General features: G+C 41.7%; 1 protein-coding gene across 2 annotated transcripts; it reads left to right on the top strand.

Moving 5' to 3' along the window:
• Nucleotides 1-1,978: 1,978 nt before the first annotated feature.
• LOC122154779 (ras-related protein Rab-4A-like) lies at nt 1,979-16,677 on the top strand. Of its 2 annotated transcripts, XM_042806583.1 has the most exons (8): nt 1,979-2,035; nt 2,314-2,394; nt 3,583-3,697; nt 5,235-5,297; nt 6,414-6,568; nt 7,506-7,601; nt 14,551-14,703; nt 16,001-16,677. In XM_042806583.1, exons 1-7 carry the CDS (start codon nt 2,020-2,022, stop codon nt 14,664-14,666), a joined length of 642 nt encoding a protein of 213 aa, XP_042662517.1. In that variant the 5' UTR covers nt 1,979-2,019; the 3' UTR covers nt 14,667-14,703; nt 16,001-16,677. The 2 variants fall into 2 exon arrangements, with proteins under 2 accessions (XP_042662517.1, XP_042662519.1); XM_042806585.1 differs by lacking the exon at nt 5,235-5,297.
• The last annotated feature ends 941 nt before the right edge of the window (nt 16,678-17,618 follow it).

The following is a 17,618-nucleotide window of genomic DNA, read 5'->3' as shown; positions in this document are numbered from 1 at the left end:
AACTAACTGGGATTGGTTGGAGGCAGAGGACCATGGCATTAGCACAATGACGTATTTATCAAATATAACCTCCATATAGTCAAGCTCATCTCGCAAGATACACGTAACAAAAAATAAGATCTGACAAGACTAATTTGACTCTTAGCATAAAGTACTGTTTATACAGTGCAAGACGGCTAAACGTCCATGCTCTCTTATTGCTATAACATGATATATTTTTAGTAATCCAGTAAAATCTGTCTACTTCTGTGTTAACCAGTCTCTGGGGATTTTTTGTTAACACTTTTGGTTTGGTTTGTTGGGGGTTTTAGAGCAAAAATAACCAACAGCCTATCACGGGTTCAGTGACGTTAGACCAGATTTCTTTAAGGCCCAACCTAAGCCTCAAAACGTACTGTTTTGGTGGACAGCTTTCAGCCACAAAGCTCTCGTTTGCGACATACTGTGATCCGTGCAGCTCATGGGAAGACCCCTCAGCTTCCTCCAGTGTTCTGGAGAGCCGATCCTCCAGAGAAATGATCATGTGTGACATTTTAGACCTCAATATCCTCTGTGCATCAGGGTTATGGTAACTTTGGGAACCTGTGTACATAACCTCTAACTACTGCTACTAGTATGAACTTATTAAGTAGTTGGTTCTTTGAAAACTGTAGCAAGTTCCTGTGTCTATATGTATCCACAGCGTCAAGAATAATCAGCAGATTCTCTGAGGGGTTCTTAGTGCTGTCTCAACACGTATTTTTTCACTGATTAGAGACAGGAATTTAAAAGCTGACCTTTGACCAGCAAAAGACTCAGTAAGGAGGTGGCTGGGACGCGCAGTGTCTCCTAGAGCTTGGGACGTGATGGAGAAGTGGAAAGAATGGGAAGTTGTGAGCAACAAGATTAAAAAGCCAGAAATAACAGAAGAGGAATTTTTAAAGGGACTGGCAGAAAGGAGAACATGGAGGACACTCAGGAAGCCCTGTCTGGGGAGGGAAAAGGTGGACAGGCTGTTGTGGTGGAGTCTTAGTGCCCTCCAACTTTCCTTGGCGTTTATCCTGGAGGTATGAAAAGCAATGGTGAAGTGTAGAGCACTGAAAAAAAAAAAAAAAAATCCCTGTTAGCTTATATATACCATATCCCTCAGAGAGATTTGCAGCAAAAAGGCTCAAATGCTTTGGCTGAAATGCTGGCTGTTGTGGGGCAAGGCAACGGATGGTATTTCAAAAAATCTGGGGTAGATATTTTAGGACTACAGCTGGACAGCAGGATACAGTTTTCAGGGGGAACTGTCACAGGGGGGTTCTGCACCAGAGAAAAAAATGCTTGAAATCGCTGAGAAATTTGAAAAACAGTATGAAAAAGCTGGAATCGGCTCAGATTTGCGACAAATAGAATGTACCAGAAGGGACTCAGGGACTATTCCTCCCTAGGGGCAGCCAGACAGGAGCGCTCCGCTCCCCGCCGCAGCCTGCCCAGCTGCTACATTTTCCAGGAGGAGCGGAGGGGAACTTCTAAATCATACGAACACCATCCGCTTCCAAACGCAGGCACCGCAACAGCACTGAGCGCGCCCCGAAGAGGGAGATGTTTTTTGTGAACACGGACGCGACCCGTAGGGCCGCCCCTGCCCCTCACGGGGAAGTGGGGGGGTGTCAGGCAGGCGGCGCTCGCGGCCCCCCCCCCCCCCCCCCACATACATACACTCTCTCTCTTCCTGCCGCCGCCGCCGCCGCCGCCGGGCGAGGCGGGCTGGGCGCGCGTGCGCAGCCGCGGCAGTTGCTGGCGGCAGTGGCAGTTGCTGGCGGCAGTGGCAGTTGCTGGCGGCAGTTGCTGGCGCGCTGAGGCGGGCCGGGCGCTGGAGGCTCCGATGGATTCTCCGCTTCCCTCCCAGCCTGCCCGCCCGGCTTCGCCGGGTAGCACACGACCCCGGGCAGGAGAGGCGGCAGGAGAGGCGGGGGCGGCGGCGGGGCGGCGGCGGCGGCGACATATGTTTTGCGTGTGTGCTTCCCCGCTCCCGAAATACCGCAGACTGCCATGTCCGAGACCTACGGTAGGAACTGGGGGCGGGCGGGGTGGGGGGACCCTCCTCTTCCTCCTCCTCCTGGGGAGCGGGCCCGGGGCCGAGCAGTCGCCTCTTGAGGAGCGGGGCGGCGGCGGTCCGCTGTGGAGGAAGGCGGCGGCGGGCGTGAGGAAGATTTTGTCATCTAGTCCCTTCTTTTTGATGTAACAGCTACTAGAGAATAGCGGCTTGTGTACTTGGTCTTGTGACAAAAATGTGAGTGCATACTAAAATCTAGCTTTTTTTTTTTTCCGTCTTGCAATATTCAGATTTCCTGTTTAAGTTTTTGGTCATAGGAAACGCGGGAACTGGAAAAACCTGTTTGCTACACCAATTTATTGAAAAGGAATGTAAGTATATGAGCACAGTGAGATTTCTTCATTGCTTTGTGCTACAGATGAAGGCTCTGCCTACATGAACATCTATTCTTTGTATGGAAGTTCCTGTAATTCTCCTACTTGTCTATATGAGGATTTTGACTGAGAATTATGTTCAGAACCATGCTATAAGTCTTTATTGCTCACTGTGTTTGCCTCTAAGCACAAGCATGATATTGAGCAGTATTCTCCATTGCTCTCAAATATAGCAGGATATTGATGAAAATAGACTATTTTTTTGTGAGAATTACATCTTGCAGCTACAAGCTTCCCTAGACATACAGTAGAGACTCAGATCTTTTAGAAAAAAATACTGAGCAGATGAAAGAAAGTTGAATTGTTTGAGTAGATTTAGAAACCCTGTAGTCTTTCAACATAGACAATCCATGTTCTTTGTTAAGGACTGTGTTCTATAATAAACACTGGTAGAGACTCCATTGTAGATATTATTTGGAGATTAATAGATGATATAAAAGAAGATTTCCTATTGGGTGGTGCATTTAGCATCATGATTAAACAAAAATAATATGCATTTAGAAACCTTTGTAAAACTAAGATAACTACTATTTTTCTCAACCAAATGGTAATTTGCGTTATCTCCTAAGGATAATAGTGTGTAATCACTGAGGAACATGGCATGATCCTGTGATTGAACTTGAACTGTGGCCTTGCTTCCCATATGGGCAGTTGTATATTGCTGAGAATCTGTGATATCAACAGTGTACATAGAGCAAATATCTTAACTTCAACCTTTAAAGAAGAAGTAGCTCTTGCTTATTTATGGGCAGGACTGTGTCTTTTTGTGTTCTGCTTTTCTGTGAATTTTAATTTTAAATTGCATCAAAGTATTAGAAAACACAGTTGGGAAAAAAGTGTACAAAAGTTATCTCGCCATTTATTAATGTGAACAGGGAATGATTAGATTAAGGCAGGCCTTTCTAGCAGTAATTTTGAATTGAATAACCTGTTCAAAAATTGTAAGAATGTTTATTTCTGCACAGTGGCAATAGACTTCTGAGTGTCACTGAATTTGATGGTTCAGGAAGTAGTTTGTAATTTGAACACTGATGTGTTTTGATTATACCTAAATTGGTTTATGTAAAAAATAATTATTCACTCTATTTTCTAAATAAGTCTGGGTTTTTTTTCTTTTTTTTGTAGTCAAAGACGTCTCAAATGTTACTATAGGAGTGGAATTTGGTTCAAAGATCATAAATGTTGGTGGTAAATATGTAAAATTGCAGATATGGGATACAGCAGGACAAGAAAGATTCAGGTACTGTTTTCAGTCATTTTACTGTTTGTTATTAAATTGTTGGTGTGGGTGTTGGGTATTATTTCTCTCTGCTTGTAAATTTCTTGGTCAGCAGAAGTGTTTGTCTGCCTTCATGTTATTAACTGGGCCAGATCTTCCGACTTGGACATAACAACATAGATCCATTGATTCCAGTAAAGCAGTGCTGCCTTGCAGGACCTGAGGTTCTGCCCTTTCATTAGGTATTTTCTGTGATAGTTAATGTACACGAGTAGAATATGTATGTGGTTAAAATTTTGTTCACTAGGCAAACTCAGAATAGTTTTTTAACTAACCACGTGTGCTTAACTTTGTCTTTAGAAGATCTTCTGTTGATTGGAATAAATTGTAAATTGCTCAATCTGCATGAGAACAATTTCATAGTATTTTATTAGAGGGAAAGAAATCAGTTGTCAGGTTCACTTGGCTAAATACGCTTCCAGAAAGACTGAAATCTCTTAAGTTTCTTAAGGAAAAAGCAATGCACTTGTCAGATTAAAACCACTTTTAATGTTGTCTTTTAATTGTGTCATATCAGAGGCATAGGTGAAACTCAGTAAAGATCTCATGTATTCCTGAGTACATTCACCATCACACGGGACATCAGTTTTTCATATCTTTGGGAGGTGGAGTTTGTGTGGGAAGTTTCTCTGGTTTTAGAGGCAGGGACAGTGGTTAACAAAGGTGAGTGTGGTGGTAGAACCTGAGTAATAGGCAGCAATCCAAGTAATCTGTAGATTTGCCTAGTCACAGATGTATCCAAAGGACTTGTCTAATAGAAGAGTAGGCAAAGCTGGGCAGTGCTGTGTAGTCTCTATTAATGAGATCTCTTCAGTGTGTTGGCCAGATATCCTGGGATTCTGAGGAGTTTGGAAATTGTACTTTCAGAGACTTGTGCAAATTCTGCTCTTTCAAGTTCAGAGTATTCACAGATTTGCAGGTTGTTCTTGTTCTTGTTTTTGTTTTTGTTTTTTTTTCTTCATATTGATTTTTATAATCTATCCAATTCTTTTGTTCTTAAGGCTTGTCACACCTCTGTGTGCTGATCAGGTTTCTTCTTCTCCCTCTACCTTTTGAAGGATGCTTTGCTTTGCTTTCATTGCCTCCTTCTCTTCAACTTAAGGAGTGTTAAATTGTTCAATTAAAACAACTTTGCTCAATCTTTCCTCAATGCTGAGAGTTCAAACATAAGTTAATTATGCTTTTTTTGTGCCAGAGATACCACCATCAGCTTCTAGTTCTATATCAGGCCATACAGTATGATGCTGTGTAGCTTCAGCAGCACACAGGTCATAATGGACTTTGAGAATCCTTGGACAGCTATATTTAGTGAAAGTGCTTTGTCAAAAGTCTAGTTGTAAATAGTCTGCTGCTGCACAGCTGATAATGTCTAAAATATAAATTTTATTTTAAATACGTAAAGTAGAATTCTGTCTCATAACAGAGATTGCATTATATTAGCCATTATATTGAAACAATGAAGATGATATAGAAATGTGCATCTGTAATTTTATTTCAGTTCTGTAACAAAAAATTACTGTAGAGGAGCTGCAGGTGCTTTGCTTGTCTATGATATAACCAGGTAAGAAAGCTAGCAACTCTTTTCCTTATAGACAGTTGGGGTTTTTTGCTTATAGACAATCAGATACAATTAATGCATAATGATTCCTCCCCAAGTACCTAATCCTCTAATGGAGAATGGGCAGGAAGAAAGGAAAATAAGTGTAAAAAGTACTTCTGGTTTTGTGCATATTTAAGTTTTAGAACTTGCTTACATGAGATACTGTGAGTGTCATAAATGTAAACAGTCTCAAAAGGGTTAGACACAAGGGAATTGGCCTACCAGTAGCTGTTTTGATCGTGGTGGGCTACATGCAACCACTGGCCCAGGAAGCCGTGCAATAGCAACTAAAAGCAGACTTAGCCACTTTTAATCAAGGTGGTTCACCCCTATTTGTGGAAACTATGTATTAGTATGCTGATATAACAGGTCATCTTCTGGAGAAGCTAGCTCTACCTACACATTCCATAACTGTAGCCCAAAATTCTGTTCATCTCTGCATCTTTTAACATTTGAGTATTATAGGCAGCCAAGAGAATACCTTACCGTACACATTTCCACACTTTTCCTGGCCGCCACTGACTGATAATTGTCAGATAAGTTTTATGTTGGTTAATGATGTTTGCTAGATTTGTTGCCTTTTTTTTTTTGTCCTGAGTGGACTGTTCTCCTCTGAGCAGTCTTGAAAGTCTTTTTTGGTCTTGGCACAAGTGTAGAATTGAGTGCCTGAACTTTCACAGAAGTAGTAAGTTCTTAAAATCTTACCTGAACTCAAGTATCAGTTGAATTCCATGTTAAACAATAACTCATTGTGTCATTTCAAAATTTCATGTATAAAAGGCTGAAACTAGTGCTTAGAATTTTAGCTTTTCACATTAACAAGGTATTTTATAATTGTGTGTATTTGTATATTGTGGTTGATTTAATTTGCTTTTTAAAAACTTTTCAATAGTTTCATGAAAGAACTCGATACTCTTCCCAGTTCATAGCTGGTATATTGAGATGTATAGGTGACTTGCCTGGCTAGCAGGAATTTGTTGTGTGTTACAAATACAGATTTGCCTTCTGGGTTTTAGTTCAATGATCTGTTCACAAGAAATCAGTATAGTCTAATGAAGGATGTCATTTTCTACATAGCCGGGAAACCTACAATGCGCTTACGAATTGGTTGACGGATGCTAGAATGTTAGCAAGTCAAAATATTGTGATAATACTGTGTGGAAACAAAAAGGATCTTGATGCAGATCGTGAAGTTACTTTTTTAGAAGCGTCCCAGTTTGCACAAGAAAATGGTAAGTAGTACAAAATCTTCATGTAGCATTCAAGGATGCTTAATACTTAAAACAATTTTTTTTTTTGTGCAGTTAGGGAGTACTTTGCCCAGTGTACCTTAAAATATCTACAGAAGAGAGAGTTCTGTCAGTACATGGGCCATAGAGAGAGGACAGTGCCTGCAGTGAAAACTGCATGTACTATTTAAGTCGTCTTACCAGTGATTCTTCCAGTCACAGCTGCTACTCAAAGAATAGCTGCTATGAGGAGATATGTTCCCAAAGGAATGTAATACAACTTCAGGTCTTGCCTTACCTCCAAAGGGCTGAGAAGGAAATGGAGAGCATGATTTCCTGTTTTTTAGCATCTTACAGATTCTATAGATCATAGACAAGGTTGGATGGGGTGCGCCGCAGATGGAAGCAATGAGTTTTACTCATAGGAAACAGAGTTTAGTGTGTGGCATGGATCCCAGAGGACCTTTACCTGGTCTGTAGTGTTCAGAATTTCCAGTGTGAGGACACATTTCTGTGGCAGCTAAAGCCAGTCTCAGTCTGAGCTTCTGTGCTGCAGTCCTGCCATCAGTAAAATCTGGGTTTTTTTTTTATAAATCAATTGCTAGTAGTGTTTTATACCAACTGTGGCTACTGGCTGTCCTTTTGCATATAACTTTCTACTAATGTGAAACCATATCAAGTTCTTTGGTTTCATGTGCTATTTCGTATGCACAGCCCAGGTTATTATCTTTGGATTCCAACTTCTTAGAATTAATATATAAATTTCAGAGGAAGTTTTTTGTGATTTTTCCTGTCAAAAGCTACTTTTCTAGACCATACTATTTGACAATAGTTCTCCTTAAGAAAATTTAAATCTATTGTTCCCAGCTGTCATGCTTTGAATTACTATATCAGATATTCCTGACTTGTTTTGAGATTTTTTTTCTGGTCTCAAATGCAGAGCTGATGTTCTTGGAAACAAGTGCACTAACGGGGGAAAATGTTGAAGAGGCCTTTGTACAGTGTGCAAGAGAAATACTCTATAAAATTGAATTAGGTAAACTGAGATTTATATTCTTTTAATGTGTTTTTTTCCCCTGAAAATTAAGAGTACGTGTGTAACTATCATCATTCAAAGTTCCGTAATAAAATTACCCCAGAGAATCAGAATTTCATCGTGCTAAAATAACCCATTTAGTTTATAGCTGCTTCCCATATGTTTTAATAGGAAAGGACATCCAAGTCAGATCTGTGTATCTAAAAGGGGTGGTGGTGTGAATTATGGATGTTTTTACATGGTGTTTACCTTAAGTATCAGCTCTGAGTGTAGGCTGTGCATTCTGTGGGTTGCTATGTCCCTACAAACATCAAGCCTGACATCAGTTTTAGCAATGCAGACTAAAAACCTAGTATTCAGGGCAGACGTAACTTTTCTGCTTCTCATGCAGCAGGAAATACAGTCAAGAGAATTTAAACAGTAATACTGAAAATTTCAGGGATGTTTCCTAGCAACTGTGTTTCTCAGAAATGACCTTCCTGCCTCTTGGTTGAAACCATTTTTACTTTTGCAGATTTAGAAATATACCAGAAGCTTCTCAGTACAAGTGGGCAGATTTCTATCAGAGACAGGCTCCTAAGTGTTAGGTGGCATTACAGCTAATTTGCATTCCAGTTTTCCTCTCTTACATTCTAGCTGTTCGATCTCTTCAAAGTTTTAAGTATTGGCCAGATCGAAAAGTCTGTTCCAGACACTTATTTTTCAGTGCCAAACACAAATTTTTAGATGAAAAAATGTTTTCTCATGTTTTCTTTGTGCCGACACACATGCATTGAATCATGGAAAAGTTGAGACTGGAAAGAGCCTATGGAGGTCTCTAGTCCAGCCTCCTGTTTAAAGCATGTTCAGGTTCAAAAGGAGAGCAAGTTGCCCAGGGCTTGTCGAGGCACATCCTGAGGTGTTCCAGGAGCGGAGATTCCACAGCCCCTCTGGACACTGTGTCCCAGTGCTAACCCATAGCTGCTATCTACCTAGTTGCTCCCCAGCTTGCACCAGTGCTTGGGCTTGTTCCATTGCTGGTGCAGAGCTCTGCATGTGTAGTTGAGGAATTTCATGAGGTTCCTGCTGGCCTGTTCCTCTAGCTTGGCCAGTGATGCTTTTCTGAAAGGAAGCCCTACCCTTGAGCTATCAACTGGACCCCTCAAGTGGTGTCAACTGCAATGAATCTGAAGAAGTGAACTAAATTATTCAGAGGGATTCTTTGGTTTGTTTCTGTTCTTTCTTTTTTTTTTTTTTAGACTAAATGTTTCTAATCTTAGACAGTCCACGATACAGCCATAAGAACGTTTTTCTGAAGGCACAGAATATGGAGTAGGCAGAAACTGATACCAAAAGTAGGGAAGCTTGAGATAATTTCCTCTGGGGGCAGTGCTTTATGGAACCCTACTGTCAGATTGATCTATTTTTGTTTGGCTTGGTGTCTACAGTACTACTTTCTTTGTATGCCAGTCTCTGAAAGCAGCAGTTTTTAACAGTGTTTGCAGAAAACATTTTGGATGTTTCATTTGTTAGAAGTAGTTAGTGCCAATACATTTCTTGTTGCAGCCTAACTTAGAGACAAACCGCTTTGTCATTATCATAGAATGCCAGGTTGGTAGGGACCTCACGGACCACTTGGTCCAATCTTTCTTGGCAAAACATGCTCTAGACAAGATGCCCCAGCACCGTGTACAGCTGAATCTTAAAGGTGTCCTGATACAGGGCCAAGATAGGAACAGGGGATGTAAGGGTTAACATGAGAATAGCAAGAAGGGGATAATAGCAAGAAGGGGATAACAAAAGAAAATAGTTCAAGGGAAATAGTTTAGATAACGGTTAACAGTTCTGCTTAGTGAACAGACAGTTTGTAAAACACGGTGAGCTCTCTAGGCTTTATCAGTATTGAGCCGGTTGGAACTAGACCCGCGGTTTGGACAACAGCCAGTAAGAGACTGAGTCTGCGCAAAACCTGGGGTCACAGAGCGGACAGGAGGAAGAGGAGCTTGACTTCATCCCCAAAGACCCCCACGCCACCACCAGAAGACACTGCGCAGACTCAACTAGGAGGAGATTATGGAAATGCTAATTATAATACGAAGCGGGGATAGGTGTTGCATATGTATAGGCGTATTGCGAAATATTATGAATATGTAATCATTTGCTCTATAAATCTTAGGTAACAGCACCATACGTGGGGTACACAATAGGAGGAGTTATCCCCTGTGTACCTCAGCGCTGAATAAACATACCTACTTTACAATCTATCATATTGTGGAGTCTATTTCTGCACGTCAGTTTTGGCGAGCCAGGCAGGAGACTCTCTGCTCGACTACGGGATCGACTGCGGGGCGGACTCTCCCAGGCGCGCCCCGAGCACTTTCCTCGGAGGAGCCTCCGCTACCAGCCGCTCACCGTGGGGGGCAGACAAGGACTTCCTGAAGCCGCGGACCAAACGGTATGTTTAAGGATAGGAGCCTGTAAGTCGTACGCGTGGCTGGGGCAGCTGGTAAATCGCACAGAGACGTCTGGCGTGCAGCTAAGCCGGGTAGGTGCACCGAAAAGGCGCGAATTCGTGCGGGTTAGGGGAGTCTAGGGGGCAATTATACCTTGCCACAGACCGATAGAGCGGTCGCTGGCTCCAATCGGGGACCTGTTGGCCGAGAGGGCGGCCACAGGCAAGAGTGATTGAAAAGGCCTTTGTTCTGTTGTGTTTTTTGTTTTTGTTTTTTTTTTTTTTACTCCTGATGAAAGTGTTGTAAGTGTGTGGACGTCCGTGAGATTGTGAGATCGTGAGTGAATGCTGTGTGGTGATTGTGTTAAGTGTGAGCGTTTGGAGTGAGTGTTTTACAAAAACAAGATGGGTAATACTCAGGGAGGGATATTAAAAAAAGAGCCCTCTCGGCTGTATACTCGCCCATTGGCGGGATATTGCAGGGAGCGGAGGTACGGAAAGCAGAAAGACTCTTGTAAAATATTGCAATCAGTGGTGGCCGCTGTATAAGCTGGAGGATGGTGCTAAATGGCCGCTTAATGGAACACTGGACTATAACACTTTGTTACAACTTATGTTGTTTTTTAAGGAGAGAAGGAAAATGGGATGAGGTATCATATGCAGATATGTTTTTCACTTTGCGAAACCACCCAGAGTGGCAAAGGGACTGTGGGTTAGTACCCCCACAGGACCCTATGGTGCTCGCACTTGAACGAGAAAGTAAGGAAAGTAGGGTAAGCTAAAGAGGTGTTGCTCATCATGTAGTATTGGACAGAGATGTACAAAGGTGGATAAGGTGGAAAACTTCAGAAGCTGCGCCCTACGGAAAGTGGGAAGGCTTCAATGAATGTAAAAATAGCAAATGTAACAGAGGACTGACGGGGACCTGGGGGATCTACCCTGGTGGATCCACTGGTTAAACTTAAGCTGGGGAGAGAACAAGAAGAAGTAGAACTTTTGGTAGACACAGGAGCAACGTACTCTGTTTTGAATCAAGCTTTAATACCACTGGGGGACGACTCTGTTATGGTAAAGGGAGCGACCGGCCAATCTGAAAAGGCGTATTTTTGTAAACCTTTAGAGTATAAATTGGGAAAGCAATGGGGAATTCATAAATTCCTTTATATGCCTAACTCCCCAAAAGCTCTCCTGGGGAGGGACTTGCTGGAACAACTGGAAGCAAAAACTGTCTTTGAAAAAAGGGGAAGTCACCTTGGAGGTAAAAGATCAGCAGTACATTCAAGTGCTGAGTCTCACTCTAACTAGTTCTTCGTCAGGAGGAGAAATTAGTGAGGAAATTTTAGACCAAGTATATCCGGGAGTTTGGGCTACCAATGTACCTGGAAGGGCGAAAAACGCTCTACCGATTGAGATCAAGATTAAGGAAGGTCAATGACCGGTGAGAATTAAACAGTATCCTTTAAAAAGGGAGGATAGGGAAGGAATCCGACCGGTAATAGAAAAATTTTTGCAATTAGGGTTACTAGAAGAGTGTGAGTCTGAGTTCAATACCCCTATACTGCCCGTTCGGAAACCTGATGGGTCGTATAGGGTGGTTCAGGACTTACGGGCTGTGAATAAAATAGTTGAAGATCTCCACCCAGTGGTAGCAAACCCATATACCCTGTTAACTGTATTAACACCAGAGTTGATTTGGTTTACTGTCTTAGATTTGAAGGACGCCTTCTTTTGCCTTCCTCTCCATAAAGCCAGCCAAAAGTTGTTTGCATTTGAGTGGGAAAATCCTAAAACTGGTCGAAAGACCCAACTCACCTGGACGGTGTTGCCACAAGGGTTCAAGAATAGCCCTACTCTTTTTGGCAACCAGCTTGCAAAGGACTTGGAATCCTGGGAAGCCCCATCCGAGAAAGGAAAATTATTGCAGTACGTGGACGACATTTTGATCGCTACTGAGACAGAAGAGGACTGTGCAACGTGGACGGTGAGCTTGTTAAATTTTTTGGGACTACGGGGTATCGAGTCTCTAAGAAAAAGCCCAGGTGATACAACGTAAAGTAAACTACCTGGGCTATGAGATCACTGCAGGGCAAAGAACTTTGGGACAGTCCCGTAAGGAGGCCATATGTCAAACCCCAAAACCTCAGACAGTAAAAGAATTAAGAACCTTCTTGGGAATGACGGGGTGGTGCAGGCTATGGATCTATAATTATGGACTGCTTGTTAAGCCCCTGTATGCGCTAACAAACACCGAACAGACGCACCTCGAATGGGATGAGGAGGCTGAGCGAGCCTTCGATTCACTGAAGAAGGTTTTGATGTCGGCCCCAGCTCTAGGACTTCCAGATGTGAGTAAACCGTTTTTTCTCATGAGAAGCAGGGCATTGCCCTGGGAATACTGGCACAAGACCTAGGTCCATATCGACGAGCTGTCGCCTACCTCTCTAAACAACTAGATGCGACTGCAAAAGGGTGGCCTGGGTGTCTGCGAGCGGTGGCTGCCCTGATACTGAACATACAGGAAGCTCGGAAGTTCACTCTGGGCCAGAAAATGAGTGTCTATGTGTCCCATACAGTGTCGGCAGTCCTGGAAGCAAAGGGAGGGCATTGGCTCTCCCCACAAAGATTTCTGAGATACCAAGCTGCACTAGTAGAACAAGATGATGTACAGATAATAGTCACTAATATTATCAACCCAGCTTCTTTCCTCAGTGGTAACATGGGAGAACCAGTGCACCATGACTGCTTGGAAACAATTGAGGCGACATACTCAAGTCGCCCTGACCTAAAAGAAAGCCCCATGAAGGATGAAGAGAGCTGGTTCACGGATGGAAGCAGTTACGTCCTGAACGGTAATCGACATGCGGGGTATGCCGTTACCACCAGTCAAAAGGTAATAGAATCAGGACCTCTGCCTGCAAATACGTCTGCGCAAAAGGCAGAAATAATTGCTTTAACCCGAGCCCTGGAACTAGCTAAGGGTAAGATCATAAACATATACACGGACTCCCAAGTATGCTTTTGGAGTTGTGCATGCACATGGAGCAATCTGGAAAGAAAGGGGACTATTGAACTCCCAAGGGAAAAACATTAAACATGCGGAAGAAATTTTGAAGCTATTGGAAGCTGTTCAATTTCCTGAGAAGGTGGCAATTATGCATATTAAAGCACACCAAAAGGTGAGCTCTGAATTGGAAAAAGGAAACGAGCTGGCGGATAGGGAGGCAAAACGGGCTGCCAAAATAGAGATAAAGACTGAAGGAGCACTTATTCCCGATAGGCAAATTTCCTTAGAAAGTAAACCAGAATATACCAGGGAGGATCAGAAACTTATTGCAGATCTGGAAGGTACATATAACAAGGAAGGGTGGGCTTATACCCCACAGGGGAAGTTAATTATCCCCTCTCATTTACTATGGCATTTTACACGAGAGGAGCATAGAAAGAGACACTGGGGAGCAGAAGCTTTGTATAGTCATTTGATAAAAGAGATTGTAGCCAGGAATTTGTATACCACGGTAAGGCAGGTGACTCGACAATGCGACATCTGCCTCCGGACTAATCCCAAAAACGCCCCCAAACTAGAAATGGGTCAGATTGGGAAGGGCTGAGCCCCTTTGAAATTTTATATGGACAACCATACGGGTACAAAAAGGAATATCCACACAAATTGGAGATGAAATCATGAGCTCCTACATGGTGGCGTTAGGGAAGCAACTCAATAAGATCAGAAAACATGTAATTGGTATTCGAGGTAGAGGGTTGGATGGACCCGTACATGATATACAACCTGGGGACTATGTATATGTTAAGTCTCTTACAGAAAAAACCTTGGAGCCACGTGGGAAGGGCCATTCCAGGTGCTGCTCACGACGTTCACAGCCATCAAGATTAAGGAATACTCGGCCTGGATACATCATACCCGAGTGAAGAAAGCCCCTAAATCTCCATGGAAAGTTACCCAAGTTCAACCAGGAAGATTACGCTTCTCACGATAAGTCTGATAATCATTTTTCCTTTAATGTATAGTCAAAGGTTCAGTGAATGGCCATGGTCCCAGGCCCACATTGGGTATACTGGAAGTATGGGGATAGGCAGCACACACACAACTCTAAATTTGGCTACTACAGTTATACAGGGGATAAATGTGAGCTCAAAAGAAGAATGGAATCACACCTATCAAGGAGTACAACAATTGCAGGGAACATTGGGACAAGAAATTAAAATAGGATGCAGAGCAATTAATGAGTCTACTCACTGGGCAGCAAAACAGTCCCATGTTTGGGAATCCACCTCTTCCCCAGGGAGATTATTCCAATTATGATTAGGGGCACATGGTTGAAATTAGAGAAGAAAATGTTACAGGTTTGCAATTGCCTAAAAGTAAACAGAACTGCAATAGATCTCTCTGTAACTAGAGCAGAATATCGTTATGCATTTTTTATCTAGTGTTGTCAGTTAGATTGGAATGTATAATTTGCATGTGATCTATCTTCTTGTGACCATTTTGTTTCTCATCAGGAGAACTGGATCCAGAAGGAATGGGTTCAGGTATTCAGTATGGAGATGTTGCTTTGAGACAGCTGAGATCACTACATAGAGCACAAGCACAAAGTGCTCAACAATGTGGGTGTTAAACAAAACACAAAATCCCAAATACTTTAGACACAGAAGGTAAGGTTACAAAAATCTCAGGTTGTTGGGTAAATTACCATATTTCATAAATGTGCTGTGTCAAGTGCTTGGCTTTTTCACAGTTAGCCTGTAAAGTAACATAGAATCTAGTGAAATAATGCACAGTAGAATGGATTATTGTTTTATACTTTGATTTTTCTTCTGCCACCTGCCCACTAAAGCAAGACTAGTGCTCTTACTGAACTATTTCTAGATCTTTGCTTACTCAGAGTAACGCTGTGGAAAACACTTTAGAATTCTGTATTCCTGGAATGCATTATAGCCCTAATAGTTATCTAATGCACTATAGAGAAGGTGAATTACTTCTGTTGTATTGTGGACAAATATTACTAGAATTGAGAATTCACAAAATATATGGTGCAATATCTTGTCCAAAGCTATTATATAGTCTTTTCTGAAAATACCAAGTTTAAAGACTGAGACTTGAAATTAAAGGTAATACTGGATTTCAAACTTCAACTGTTTACTTTTTTTCCTACATAAAAGCAGCTTAACGTTGTTCTGATTCCTGTCTGCTATGAGCAGAAATGTAAACAAGAGAATAGTAGTATTTGTTGTTTAAGCAGACCTAAAGTAGCTCTTCTAGGGCTGTTGCAGCCCATCGAACGATGCAGTCTCCTAAAAGTCTTCCAAAGACACTCTTCAGAGCAAGTGAGGAACAGATCTTTCCCTCTAGTAAAGTGGTAAGGGAAGAGACATAAGTCACGTGACCTAATCTGAAGAACAGCTTGGTGGTTAGTCTTTCTCAAACAGTTGTCCTTAAGACACCTCTCCATGGATTTTACTTAACTCTTTGTAGTATGTAAGTGGTTCATGGGGACAGCCCTTTCCCCCTGTGTAGTTAATTATTTTGTTATAATTAATCCTTATTTCTCTATTATGAGGACGGTGATATCAAATTAAACAAGTACTGCAGGCATAGTTACTGCATCACTTTTACTGTATTCATTTTTTTATCAATTTGAGCAGAAGCTTTACAGGATGTTAAATAAGGCAGCATACAAGTCTGCATTCTCATATATTGTTCTGTATCTGTATAGCTCCCAGTTAAAGCTCAGAATTTTAAATAATGGATAGGAATCCTCGAACTGCTTTCCTCCCTTACTTTCATCCTATAAAATATCATCCTTCAATAAGAGACTGCTGGAAAGGGCATTAATTTAGTTCGGCTTTGGTACAGCGCTACAGGAGTGAATATTACTGATCTGATTTCAGGAATTGAGTTTTCACATTGATCAGATGTAGATAATTGATGGAGTTCTTGTGTATTTTACAGCTGTCCTTACAAATGGTGTTTGAAGAAATGGAAAAGCTTGAAGGCTATGCAGTTTTTAAAAATGTCTTTCCACTATCTACAAACAGAGCAAACCACTGCTGTCAGAAAGGTGGCCCGTGTGGTGTGGGGCAGGAGTGTCCACATGACACACAAGCCTGCAAAGTGAACTTGATGATTTGGTGGACAATGTTAAGACTCATACCTGTATGTAAACATTTTCCATTACCTGTTTTTGTTCTTTCGCCTCTAGTTTAAAGCATTGCTATATACTGTAAATAATGTAACAGTAAATTTACAAAGCATGGTATACTTACGTATGCTGATAGAATGTTGCACTACAAGCAGTTTAATATTTTATTTTTTTATCATATAAACAAATTTAACGGAGGTAGGCTTTGTCATGTTTGTTTGCTGCACAATAGTTTATGACCTGAATTATAAAACCACTGGCACTGTCAGTGAAGGGTGGTTGGTTTATTTTTTTCCTACTTAGTTTGCCACATTCTAACAAGCTGTTGACATGACTGATTCTCAACATATGGTTAGGACCCATACTTACGTTTATTAATATGTCAAGCTGAAAAGGTAATTTTTATTGATGTTCACATATCCTGTTTTATCACAGTTCTTAAATAGCTTTTGAAGTTCTTTTATTAAACTTTATTAAGTCTGTCAAATGGCTGTTGACTTTTTTTTTTTTCCCCTTGGTCCTGATGTTTTGTGTAGCACTGGCATCATGAAGGTAGATTGTATATGTGAACAGAACTGTGCATTTTTGCGTATGTTGTAATTCTAGGGCAGGGGCACGGGCTTATGGAGAATTACCACAGTAGGAGCTCTCCTAACCTCCTACCACACCGAGCAATCAGCTGTGGAAATATTATCTCTGTTGAAGCCTACGTAGTGAGGTACAAACTGAACCCAAAGGGTGATTCTAAAGTATCCTGAATGTATGAAATTTAAAATACTCATTTCTTTCTCTTAAAACTTTCATGAAGTACAATTAAGAACTTGAATTTTAAAATTAGACTTTAAAATTAGGAACTTAATAGGCTGTCTTGCTGGAGCTCTACCCTTGAATTTCATGGAAGTGCCCTATGTGTAATGCTGGCCACAGTGCTCCCAGGAGACTGATGTCATGGAAGGGAAAAAACAAGTGTACTACTTCAGTAGTTTGTTCTTCCTGTGAAACTCATCAAGGGAAGTTTTGGCCTTGGTACTGAGTTTTTTTTTTTTCCTGTGTTAAAACACACAATTCAGACTTTCTTTCCTGACCTCTTTTTTTATTGTGGGGAGGAGGCATGGGGCAAGAGATTAGGAAACCTGTTCTCATTCCTCAGCTGGAGACAGAAGAGGAGAAGACTTGCAGAGGGTCCAAGAGGGAGGACAGAACCGCAAGTATTGTGTATCATTTTTAGTGTGACATGACAACTGATCAGGTAAGAGACCCGTGGCTTTTCCTTTGTCAGGTAAGGAGCTGCAGCACTAAGCTCGTGTTTCTGGAAGTAGCTGAATTCAACCAGTTCAGGGGGGCAATTTCATGTGCACTGATAGAAATCAGTAGTGACATTTTTACTTAGTTACTTGTATAACTAGAAATGGGATGTGTCCTTGAAAG

The sequence above is a fragment of the Tyto alba genome, unplaced genomic scaffold (genome assembly GCF_018691265.1).
Source record: "Tyto alba isolate M040663 unplaced genomic scaffold, T.alba_DEE_v4.0 Super-Scaffold_47, whole genome shotgun sequence".
In the NCBI taxonomy this organism is placed as follows: domain Eukaryota; kingdom Metazoa; phylum Chordata; class Aves; order Strigiformes; family Tytonidae; genus Tyto; species Tyto alba.
The sequence above is the reverse complement of the archived record's forward strand: the minus strand, read 5'-3'. Positions and strand labels throughout refer to the sequence as shown.

Excerpts from the sequence above, each read along its gene's own strand:
- LOC122154779 (XM_042806583.1), top strand. Across the intron at positions 3,698-5,234 it reads GCAGGACAAGAAAGATTCAG|TTCTGTAACAAAAAATTACT; the intron begins GTACTGTTTTCA and ends ATTTTATTTCAG. Across the intron at positions 7,602-14,550 it reads ACTCTATAAAATTGAATTAG|GAGAACTGGATCCAGAAGGA; the intron begins GTAAACTGAGAT and ends GTTTCTCATCAG.